We start from the raw sequence: 13038 nt of genomic DNA, 5'->3' as shown, positions 1-13038 counted from the left end.
ATTCTATGCATCCCTTGAGGATATATAATAGCAAACATATTTCCATCCTAGCTTAAATCTCTGTATACTTATTTGATGGCATAAATTTAAATCTACATTCCAGAATGTTGTTTTTTTTAATATAAACCCCATGTTTATCTATTTGGAAGTATATATACTTAATTAAATTAGTATTAAGTTACAGTAAACCCCATCCTGAAGTGACACAGTGTACAGTATACTCTATATAAACAGTACGCTCATATAGCAAACACCACAAACTGCTGGGAATCTTGACTAATACTGCAGAGGTATAGTGCTGTGTTAAAAGAAATTGATTATACCAAACTACCCACTATAACTCTTCCTCTAGTCTCTACATATTTACTTTTGTGGCAGATAGACAACTGTATATAATATTGAGATTATTTATCAAACTTCATCATTCATAGTGAAGAATTTATGGAGACACAACACGTGTTAGAATAATTACGTTACTTAAATTAGGAAAGTAACATTCAACATTTCGACCTCTGTATTGAGGTATCATCAGGAAAAATACATATGTATAAGATACAAGCTACATGACACTGCACTATACCAAAGTAAAATGAATCTAAATGTTTGTCAATCTTTTAACCTGGCCTGGCCTCTTGTGGGAAAAATAAAATAAATAAAAGAAAAGATTAAAATACAAATAAATTAATAACAGAATTACATTAAATATTTCTAACATCCTCTCGTATTGAGATTTTCTTCTGGACTTGTTCTGGTTGTTATAAGGGTTGCAATGGGTCCTCCACATTCTTGGAATGATTAATCCATCATTTTTGTTCAGGTTTGGATAATGTTTTAACATTTCACAAGCTTCTTTGAATTTTCTCTCAGACCAGTAGAGAAAATTCAAAGTTTTACCATAGCAGAGATATTTAATGTGTCATTTGTGTTCGTCTTTTCTGATTGGGGTAGTGCATCCTGTTTCCCCCTATGTAAGGTAGGTTGCAGGTACATTGGATTTTGTAAACTCCAGGGTGGGTAGGTATGGAAGAGCTAAGTAGATTTCTCAATTTTATCGGGGGGGGGGGTGAAGGTAGTCTTAATGTTGTATTTAAGTAGTGTTCTGTCTATTTTTTCCAAAATTCCTCTAATATAGGGTATGGCTTTGGCATTCTTGTAATCTTTTTTTTGTTTTTAGTGGCATTTTTATTGAGGATCTTGTGAAGTGTTTTTTTTTTTTTTTTTTTTTTTTTATTGTAGCCATTTTTTACAAATGTTTGGTTAATGATTTTGAATTCTTGGTTCAGAGCTTGTTCATTAGAGCAAATTGTTCGGGCTCTCTGTTGGAGGGTGCTTATGACTCCTAGTTTTTGTGTTGGATGGTGGTATTAATTTTTATGTATGTATTGACCTGTATGTATGTGTAGGTTTGCGGTAGACTGTGAAGGAGAGACAGCCTGAGGGAAGACGTGACGAGTGTGTCTAGAAAAGGAAGAGAAGTGTTTTCGATTTTGATGATGAATTGGATACGTTTGTGTTTGTTCAGGTGGCTTAGGAATGTATTTAATGTTTTGCAGCCTTGGGGCCAAATGGCAAAAATATCAACATGTCTGAGCCAGACTTTGGGCTTTAAGTTGTCTGAATATAGCTCGTTGCTCGAAGTCTTCCATGTAGCCCTAAAATGGAAGACTATAAAATGTATATGGTAGAGTGATTTTAAGGAATGCTGATGGAAGGTAACTAAATCAATCGAAATAATAGAATTTCTAAGTGAACACTTTGCAAGAGTATATCATCCAGGTGGTGATATTGCAGGAATGAGGGAACTGGAGAGAATAGCACATTGCAGAACCTTGATGTTAATACATCTGTGGGATTGGATGGTATAATAGCTCGAGTCTTACGTGAAGCGGCAGAGGAATTGTCAGTGCCCTTTACCATATTGTTTAATCTAAGTCTCAGCTCTGGGTTAGCCCTGAGAGGATGGAAAGAGGGGGAAATGTTCCATTGCATAAAGGAGGCTCCAAGACTGCTGTTTGCAAATTACCGACCGATCAGGAGTCAAAGTATTGGAGAAGTTGGTCAACAGCGAAATACAGGGATGGATAGATAGAAATGGGATACTGTATGGGGGGGGGGGGGGAGCATGGTTTTGTGAAGGGTATCATGCCTCAGTAACTTGCTCAATTTTTATAACACAGTGACAGCTGAATTGGATAAGGGTAATGGGTTTAAAGTGATACTGCTAGGCTTTGCAAAGGCCTTTGACAGGATACCACATGGAATTCTAATCAGTAAACTGCAGTACATGGGAATGGATAGGAGGGTGATTGATGGAGAGATATCAGAGAGTAGTTTATTCAGAAGTAGAGTCCAAAAGAAGACCTGTGACTAGTTGTGTGCTGCAGAGTTATGTTCTTGGACCACTGCTATTTAATTTGTTCATTAATGATATAGGAAAGGATCTGAGAGGAACTGTTCAGTTATTTGCTGATGATGCAAAGTTGGGTAGAGCAATAGTAAATACACATGATGTCAAAATTTTGCAGGATTTGGATAGATTGGCAGACTGGGCTAAGGAGAATGGATGTCCGTTTAATGTGGCAAAGTGTAAAGTTATGCATTTTGGGGTGAAAAGATTATCAGTAGTATACCACATTAGCAGAACCGTACTCCAGGAAATTCCTGGAGTAGTACGGTTAAATAGGGGGTACATAGCAAAAGTGGTTAAATCAGCTCATCAGATAACTTGGTTACCGAAGAATACTTTGACAATCAGAAACAAGCGGGCTATTGTTCCTCTTTATCAAGCCTTGATAAGATCCCATCTTAACTACTGGGTGCCCAGTTTCTTAGTGATGGGGAGGAGGTAGAGAGGATCCAGAGGTGAGTGACCAAGATGGTAGCTGGTCTATGGAATGAACCTTGGAAGAACGGGTTGAAGATTTGTGGGTTACAGAAACTAGTTGATAGGCAGAAAAGAGGTGATATGATTTAGACATTCAAATTGCTGAGGGGTTTTTACAAGATTAATTCAGAGAAAATTTTCCAGAACAGGTGTGGTGGTGGGAGAACTAGGGACCGACCATCCATGGAAACTGAGCAAGGGTGTTAGAACCAGGTTTTTTGCTTGGAGAGTGGTGATAAGCTACCAGAGTATTGTTTTGTGTGCCATGAATGTGAATAAGTTCAAAGCATAGTATGATAGATACTGTGTGAATGCTGAATAGTTCTTGACATGATGTTTAGGGCCTCCCCTCGATGACTCTAAGGACTTAGAGTTGCCTGTAATAATAATAATATTACCCTTCTTTAGTGAAATCATATGTTAATGTCATTTATGAAATCAATGAAAAAGAAAATATAAATTATATGCATAAATTAATTGTGAGAATTTGGAGAGATGTAATATTTTTAGCTCATAATGTTCATTTCTAGAAGTCTTACAATTAAAAAAGGACTATCTTTGTATCTAGAAAAGAAATTTAAAGGTTACTGATATGTGCAGATTTATAATCACTTTTTGTAGTTTTGTAATGAATATGATGCTACTTCTGATACGTTAGAAGGATAAAGACATAGCTTCATATTCAGTAATGTATCTACTGTATATAAAACACAGAGACTTTTAAAAGCTAATACAAACAAATGTATAATGTTTTTAATAGCTGTGTTTCTCTTATTGGTTTTCATCATATTGATTTTGAAGTCAATGTACCATCTAGCATATGACTGAAATATATTCACCAACCAATAAACAAGATTTGATTATAGTTTAACTATATTTTCATGATTTATAATTGAAATTAGCAGTCTATTACTATTAGTTATCCTTTATTTGGTCCAAATATTAAAGGCATAGACACTCTGAAGTATCTATAACTACTGTCCTTTTACATTAGTTCAGTTTACATTTTTAACATCATTGAAATATTTGTAAACAAAAACTAAAAAAAAGATATAAAATTAATAATAATAAAAAAACCACCTGCAGTACTAGTTTACTATTATACGTTTACGACCTTTTGTGGGTTGAGAGTATTAAAAAAAAAATCAATCTGCTTGTTAAATTACCTTTTATGTAAGTACAGTACTTTATTAAAATAGGATTCCAGGTTCTATATGTGCTCTTAAAAATAAAATAAATTTAACACTCATACTGTGCATTTTTACAACCATTTCTTAGGTACTTTGTTTACATCTGAAACGTTTTCGATGGAGCAATTATTTTAGGACAAAACTGGATAATTATGTGGAGTTTCCTGTTAAAGGACTTGATATGAGCAAATTCATGCTTTCAAACATGGTAAAATGAGTAACAAAATTCATTTAAAAAAAAAACTATCTTGAATGTGTACACACTGCTTGGAAAAAGTCAGTGGACATCTCCCCCACCCCCCCCACCCACACACACAGGCAAGGTGCATCATGCCATATAGCAAGTCACGCTTTTATAGCTGGTATAAATTAGAGGAATATGATGCTCCCAGGTCATTGTAACTCTGTCTCGGTGAAATGGCTGTGAGAAGGGAACTGATGAAATTTAAAAGAGGCATTGTGATTATTAGGATGTCATGTTGCATGCCTACCTGTTTAACAAATTGTTGAAAAATTGGGCAATTTTTCCACAATCAGTGATACCATAATGAGATGGATGTGCAAGGAGCCAACTGCAAGTGCTACCCACAATGGACGATCCGCCAGATTTACTGAATGTGACTGTAGGGTGCTATGAAAGATATGTAAAAAGCACAATTTGTCACTGACACATTGAATGCAGAGTTCTGGGTATAGACTAGAGCCAAACACGTTCAGAACCGAAGTTCACAAAATGAGTTTCCATGGTAGGATTGCAAACTCCATATTATCCAAACCAATATGTAACTTAATCCCAAGCAGTGTGGCATTGTCTTCAGGGTGCAAAGAGCATGTACAGTGGAACATGGAAGCTTGAAAAGCTGTGTTATTGAGCGACAACATCATGCTACGGTCTTTATCGAGCAAATGGTTGGGTGTGGCAAATTCCTAGTGAAAGTCTCTTACCCAAATGCTTAATCCCAACTATGAAATTCGGAGGTGGTGGTGTGATAGTATAGTCTCATTTTGGCTTCAGACCTCTGTTTGTGGTGCCATGAACATTGAACTCTGAGAGGTATCTGAACATTCTAGACCATGTACGGCTTCGTGTTGTTTCTATGGAACTGACCATTCTCTCTTTCAGCAAGACCATGCATCATTTCATAAGGCTGCTATAACTGCGTGGTTTGTGGATGTGAATGTCACCACACCTGACTGGCCTTTACAGAGCGCTAATCTCAACCCTATTGAATATCTGTGGGATGAACTGGAGCATTTGGTGAGGTCAAGGGATCTCATTACAAGCTTACAGGAAGAATGATCCAAAATTCCCATTGATCGCTATTGTACACTTGTGGAAAGTATGCCCCTTAGAATTGCTGTAGTCATCGTAGTAAATTGAGGTTCTACATCTTAAGGAGGGCACCATGCTGTTTGTTCTTCACACAATGGTATCCATTAACTTCATTCCAAGCAGTGTGTGTGTATCCATTAATATAATAGTTCTGTTTTTATTTTACAAAAACTTTTTCATGTATAGCTGTATATCCTTATTTCATAAATTTATTTAAAGAAACATGTTTCTCCCATAATATAAGCTTACCTTCGGCAGCTTATAAACAAATTGTCACTTTTTTCCAACCACTCAAATTTAAATGAATATGCAATTCTTATCCAATTTTAGTTATCTGAGAGTATAAATCACTTAAAAACCACTTATGTAATATTTCTTATGTTAATGTTGCCCTTTTTTTCTTCTGACTGTAATCTAAAATTGCAAGCACTAAATTAATTCACTTAAATCTGCTTAGCTGCAAAAATCTGCCACCATGTGTAAGAGTTCAAGATTATATTGTAGATTATATTATATTCAATTATATATATTATATTCAAGATTATATTATATTGTCTAGACACTAAACAAACAAACATACCTCTGCAACTTGCTGATATCAGCATCAGTTTGCCCACATGGTGCAAGCTAAAAGTACCTAATTAGAGTGTATTAAGTCAGTGATGTTGAAACTTTTAGGCTCAGCATGTCAAAAATTTGGAAAATGCCCAACTTGATGCTCCTGGCATGCCTTCTCCCCCTTCCCCCAAACAAAAGAGAAACAATTCTTTACTATTTTAAAAAATACAATCTAATCATGTGTAGTGATACATTATATATTGAAATGTCAAAGAATTGCAAAAATCAAATGAGTAAAACAAACTCAGACACGTGTAAAATAATAATAATGAAAAATCAGTGATTTACAATAGAAAACGATATGCACGCTGATAATTGGGCTTAAAAAAGTTGGGGGCATTTGAACTTTGGTGCTGGAGAAAGATGATGAAAATCAGTTGGACAGAAAGGAAAAGTAATGAAGAATTTCTAAATATAGTTCATGAAGAGCAGTCATTAATGAAACACATCAGTAAGAGAAGAAAAAGCTAATTGGACACCATTTGAGGCTTGGGGGACTGTAGAAGGAAAGAGGCTCGAGGCAGACCAAGAATTTCATATATAAACAACATAATGATGCTAACTGGTGCTAAGAGTTATTGAAGAGATAAAAAGAAGGTCACAAGACAGGATGTTGTGATGTGCTGCTATAATTACCAATCTTCAGATTGATGCATCAAAGAAGAATTGGACTTAAAAAGAGTGCACTAAAAATTACTCTACTTTTAATAGTAATTTTGAATTGAACTGAAAAAATAATAATAATAAAATATGGAACACATTGTATTTGATTTGATTCTATCTATTTCTCCCATAGTCCTTAACGGACCATTGGGTCACTCATGGCTGAGCCATGAATGTCTGATGAGCAGTGAATTAAGACAGATGACGCACATCTCCTCTTCTGTCTTCATCTATACGTCCTATGGCTGTATCCTGTATGTTCACGGGTCCGGTTTGCTTGCATGCGGGATGAAAAACCCCAGGATAAACTGGTGGGAAAACCCTACTGTCTGCTCCCAAGACCGGCTAACTTGGCTATGACTGAGGAAGATCCTTCAGCTCCTCACGTCTCCGACAGGAATCGAACTTAGGACATTCCTTCCCCAGGCATATGGTTGCGAAGTGCACAGCCACTAGGCTAACTGTGCAGACTTTGATTTGATTAACACCAGTTAATGACTTATTTTTATTGCTGAGTCTTAATGGATAAGTCTGAAATTAAAGATAGGTACTTTGTCCACTTCAGGCCTAAGCAAAGAGCACTAACGTCATCTGTCAGTCGGTTTCTTTTGTCCGTTTTAATGTTGTTTAACGCCGAGAATAAGGTCTCGCAAGAGTGTGGAAGAAAAACTTCTGAGTAAAGCCATTGCTAGATTTTTAAGAGTGCTTCAAGTTTCTGGTATTCACTTCCAAGCATTCAAAAAATTCTTGTTCATAGTAGCACTCTTCATCCTGCAGGTGATTTCTTTCCAGATCCTCAAGTTGAGACCTCAGGGTGGACAAACACTTCAGTCCAGATGCTGGCCTGGAACTCTGCTAACTACAGCTGTAATCCTTAGTATCCAGATAGTAATATACACTGCTTAATTCCAAAGCAGTGTATATTACTATCTGGATACTTAATTATTTTAATTGTCTGTTCTGAATTTCTAAATTGATTAAATCTTTTGCCATATTGATCATTTATTGAATTTAAAATCTGCCAGTACTTTATATGCAAGGGCTCCATTTCATTTTTCACATCCGAGCTGACCTTCTCGAAATATTTTTTTAGTTGAAGAAAATACTTAAATTTTAGTCCCCACATCTTGTTTGAAAATTTTGAAGTTTAGTATTCCATGCATCCAAACATAACATCGAAATTTTGCAAGAACCTTGTAAGTTCAGTTGATTCATGTGAACTGAGAGGGTTGTAAAAAAAAATAATAATAATAATAATAATAAAAAAATTGTGCTGACCGATGTACAATCACTGAGCTGAGGAAACTGTTCCACATTTTTATTCTCAGCATATAACTTAATTTATTCATAGCACTCCACAAATCTTGCAAATACTTTTCATCAGCTCAACACCTCACATTGTTGTGCATCAGCAGTCTTCTGTAAATTGATTCAACTTCCTACAATAGTGCAGAAAATTCTCGCTTGTGAAGCAGTCGAGTAGCTATTAAATTCACTTTGTTACAAGTTCCTTATATCATGCAGCTCTGTGAATCCTTCCTTGGCACACAACACCTCCTGGTGGATAATGCAATGAAACAGCACAACTAGATGTCCAATAGCTTTCATGAACAGTTTCACAAATCTGACCTTTTTTCCCACCATATTAGATGCTCCCCATTTGTCGTCACAGACACAACTTTAGCCAAATCGATGCTTGATCACGGACCATTTTTAGAACAATGTTGCATATTTCATTCCATGATGTACTTATTGGGACTGTTTCTAACTTTACCAGATCTTCTCTCATTGTCTGACCATCGGAAAATCTAGTAATGATGGCCAACTGAGCCAATGAGATGGCATCAGTAGTTTTGTCAAGACAAATCGAAAAATATTTACAATTATTTAAGTGTCCTTTTATTTGGTGTTGTATGTTGGAGATCATTGTCATCACTTAATGACATTCAAATATTTAATGGTATTTCTGCTGACTAGGAAAACAGAAACATGCTTAATAACTGTTTTGTTTTTATGCTACATTCGAATATTATTGACTCAAAATTAGAAATTCTGAAAGCAAAAATTTTGTCTGTGCAGTTACTGGGGGTGTATGCTCCCTTTTTTGATCATTGCACAGTTTAGAGGAACATTGCCTGCTACCATGTTTGCATGCAGCAACCCATAGACATCCAGAAATATGGAGGATCTGAAAGTCCTTTCATTATTTTTGCCCCTACTTCAGCAGAATGGGCAATCTTGGATGGATGGCTGGATCAGTCAGCTAGTGGGCTTACCTGCAGTTGCCAGTGTTGTTGCAGTAAGTCTCCCTCACCATTGTCCAAGGACAGAACCAAAGTCTTGCTGCACTGTTGGTATAGCATCCAGAGTAACCTTGGCATTCCATTTTGTGTATGTATTTATTCCTTGTCAGATAAATAACAGACATTCATTTGTGGCTTTGGCAGGTAGAGACGCTGGTGTTAAACCAAAAAATTCCTTTGAGCTTGAATTGTTCAATCTCAAATTTTTCAGAGGTCCTCATTAGGTTCTAACCAAATGGATACCATAAATACATCATCTGATAATAGAAATAGGAAATAAGACGTTTGACACACATAAATATACCATTGTTTCACATCATGTAACAGGTGAAAAGCCAATAGGGAAAATGTCACCCTTCTTTATTCGAAAGGGTTAGAACTGGCAAAATCTTCCAAAACAGTTGAACTACATTCTGATGATATTCTTGTTGAAATCACTCTGAAAAACTGCTGCAAACACCATCATTGGTTGGGGTTACACTGTGATCTGATAAAACACCAAACCGTTCTAGAGGTGATATCAGAATGACATCTCCTTGATGTTCCAGATAAGGAGATGTGTTGAAAGCTTAAAGATATCAAGTAGTGACACCCATGAGGTGCATCCTGATATGCAGGGATGATCACCTTTTTCAGACAAGCAATCATCCTTAATTTTGACACACCTAAATTTCTAGCATTGGTAAAAGCAGGATATCTCAAATGTCCTGTTAGGTTATGCACTCATAATCCACTAGAACTTTAAAATCATAAATATGGGCATGACCAAACTGCTTATCTCTATCATCTGTGTCTGATGAGGTAGTAAAAAGCATGATAATAAATTCTACTCTGGAGAGAAACCTAAATGTGTCAATTATCAGAGAGGCAGAGGGGCAGATTTACAACAGATAAACTAGACAATCTGTAGCTTAGGATCCTTGCATTACAAGTACCTCATCTCAGTATAGATGACCTAAAATTTACTCAGTAGAGGGGGACTTTTTAAGTTATATCTTAGGGTCATCACAACCATTGTTCCCTCTAAGCTGTGCATATGTATGCACATGCACGCATTTTAAAAAGGGAGTGCACATGCCTTGTAGCTTGCACATACACAAAATTTTTGCTTTCTGGAAGCACAAATACCATAAATCATACTTGTCACTTATTTTATTTAATAATTTCTTCTCTTGTGTCTGCACTCCAGTAACCCATGCCAACTTTTAATATCCTAATTAGTTACTTTTAGCCTGTGTTCTGTGTGCAAACTGACACTAATATCAAGTTTGCAGAGGCACATTTGTTTAGTGTCGACTGCTTAGAAACTACAGTCACTTGAACTCATGCAAATAGTGATGGATTTTTATAGCTTCACAGATTTAAGCAAATTAATTTAGTGTTCACAATTTTGCAGGTTATAAGGTAGATGAAAAAAAAAGTAATATTAATATGAGAAATATTACTTCAGCAGTTTTAGTGCATTAAAACCTCAGTGTTGACGAAATTAAAACAGGAAAGAAAACTGCAAGTTCATTTAAATTTGAGTGGCTGGAAAAATGTGACAATTTTTTTTAATAAACTGCTTGTTTTTTCAGTATTTCAGTAGCTGAAGGAGTAAGCATTTAGGTTGCTCTTAATCAAATATTTAGCTTGTGACATTCAGATCTTTTTTTAGCCAAGATGGATGCTACACATACACATTGAGACTGGAAACTTGCACACATGAGCCAGCAAAAATTAGTCACAGGAACCTTAAGTTAAGCCCTGAGGATACTGTTCAGCCTATTCTTGTGCATGCCAAAGGATGAAAAGAAATACAAAAGATGAAAATCAAACAAAATATCTCATATCAGGATGCAAAGGGGAAACTAGTCACCACAACACCTGTACTGAAATCTGTAGACCAAGAAGAGTAGATTGCACTTGAGCACTACATCAAAGACTTCCATACCATTTTCTCTCATTCTCATATATGGTTTTGTTTCATTGATGATGCCTTTGCAGTCTGGTTACCACACAGACAGAATTATTTTGATTGCTAGAAAAAAATACTCAGTGTACTCCCATATGAAGTTCACTGTTGAATGTGAATCCAACATCTTGCCCTTTTTGAATACCTTAATAAATTCGAAATATTTCAGGTCATGTTGAATTTTCAGTTTATCAAAAACGAACCTTTGGTTGGTTTTCGATAAACCATCATTCATTGCAGAAATTAGGTATTATTAAAAGTCTTGTACGTAGAGCTCATGCCGATCTGCTCTTCTGATTCCCTTCTGTTAGATGAATTAAATAAAATTAAAAGAACTCTGATGTTGTAATGGTTACAACAAAACTACCATTTGAACATTATCAATGGTAATCATGCGTCGACCAGACTACAATCCAGTATGAAAAAAATTTTGATACCCTACCATAAAGTAATTTCTGAACAAATAGCACGAATTCTTTGCAAATTGAATCTATATATTTCCTTCAAACCAGTTTGGAAACTCTTCTTTCTTACTGTCTACAAAAGATACATTACTTCCTCTGTCATTACCAGGTGTCTATCAAGTACCCTATTCATTATCCTTTCTTTTAGTGTTACACGGTGATCAGCATTCATTTTAGAAATTATGGACTTGACAACCGTGTTATAAATAACTATTTTAATTTCTCAATGTTTTGACCTTCATATTGAGATCATCTGGAGTATATACAAGGACAAGCTGAGTTACAGTTTGTTACTCCCAGGTAACAAACATAAGAATGTTTGTTACCTGGGAGTAACAAACATTCTTTTGTTACTCCCAGGTGGTGCGAGTCTGTGTAAGAGAGCACGATTTATTTCCATATTTATTCTTTTCAACATTGCACAAGAGCTGTGAAAGAATGGCAGCTAAGCATATTATGAGATCTATTTCTGAATTTGAGTAGGCAAGCAATCTGAAAAAATGTAATGCATTTATTAAGAAGAGACTGCTATTGTCAAGCATATGCTAACAATTCGGCACTGCCCATTCATGTGTAGTATTCCTCACAGAATACTACATCCATTAAAGTAATGGATGTAGAAATGAATCATGCTCTCCTACACAGACTCCCACCACCTGGAAGTTGACCAGGCTGATTGGAATACATTTTCCCATCTAACAAAATTTAATGTTGGCACAGTTGGCCAAACACTTGTCAGTGAAGTAGTGCCATTATGTTACCATTATGCAACAGATTCTGCTGTCTAGGCAGCAACAACTGCAGTTAGAAAAACCTCATCTTGATTCTTGATATCCGCAGTATCTAAATCCATGGTTGAATCCCGAGTATCAAGCAGCCAAAAAAAATATATATATATATATTGGAGATACCTTATTACATCAAATCTCAAGCTTTCAAACATGTTCTAGCAAAGCACATTATGTTAGATGTTGGAGTAAAACAAAAAAAAAAAAAGTCTTGGATCCATCTTACATCATATGTCAATCATGCAACCAATCAGCATTTTGAAATCTATACTAGAATCTCAGCAACAGCTTTGTATTCTCCCGAATTTTTGATATTGAAAGAACAACACAAAAAAAGTGCCTTAGCTTTTTACAAATTGGCTAGAGGTACAATCAGTCATTCTTTAAAGAGGAACTAGAAAGAGTATTTTCTCATGTACCTTAGGGCCTGATGACATCCATTATGAGATGATAGAACCTCTTCAAGATGTTCTGTGGATCTTCTTTTAATATATAACAGAATACTTACAGATGAAGCATTTCTGGATTCATGGCAAATTAGTTAGCATTCATCATCATCAAATTTCTGATATATACCTTCAGGGGATATACAGGATCTTATGATAGTACTACATGAAAAGTTACATCATTACTAACTTCCTGTCAACAATTTTCCTCCAGATTAGCCTGTTATCTGTTAACATTCCAATATATTTCTGTCTTCTAAGGCAGTGCTTCCCAAACTGTGGGCCGCGGCCCCCTTGGGGGCTGTAGGTTTTGTTGAGGGGGGCCGTGAAATAATGAAAACAAATTTAAAATGTTTTAAGACTAAGTAGATTTTTTTTATTTTAAAAGAAACGTA

The 13038-nt window shown here is 35.7% G+C and overlaps 1 protein-coding gene across 1 annotated transcript in view; it reads left to right on the top strand.

Moving 5' to 3' along the window:
* Positions 1 to 13038, top strand: part of LOC150100629 (ubiquitin carboxyl-terminal hydrolase 3-like) — a 301152-nt gene that overhangs the window by 242041 nt on the left and 46073 nt on the right. The window contains exon 12 of the mRNA XM_090401701.1: positions 4163 to 4282. Coding sequence (XP_090257827.1) covers positions 4163 to 4282 — 120 coding nt within the window. The remainder of the gene's footprint in view (positions 1 to 4162; positions 4283 to 13038) is intronic.

Source organism: Typopeltis vanoorti, chromosome 12, assembly GCF_054136105.1.
Source record: "Typopeltis vanoorti isolate ZY-2024b chromosome 12, IOZ_Tvanoo_1.0, whole genome shotgun sequence".
NCBI lineage: Eukaryota > Metazoa > Arthropoda > Arachnida > Uropygi > Thelyphonidae > Typopeltis > Typopeltis vanoorti.
This window is presented reverse-complemented; position numbering and strand designations above follow the sequence as displayed.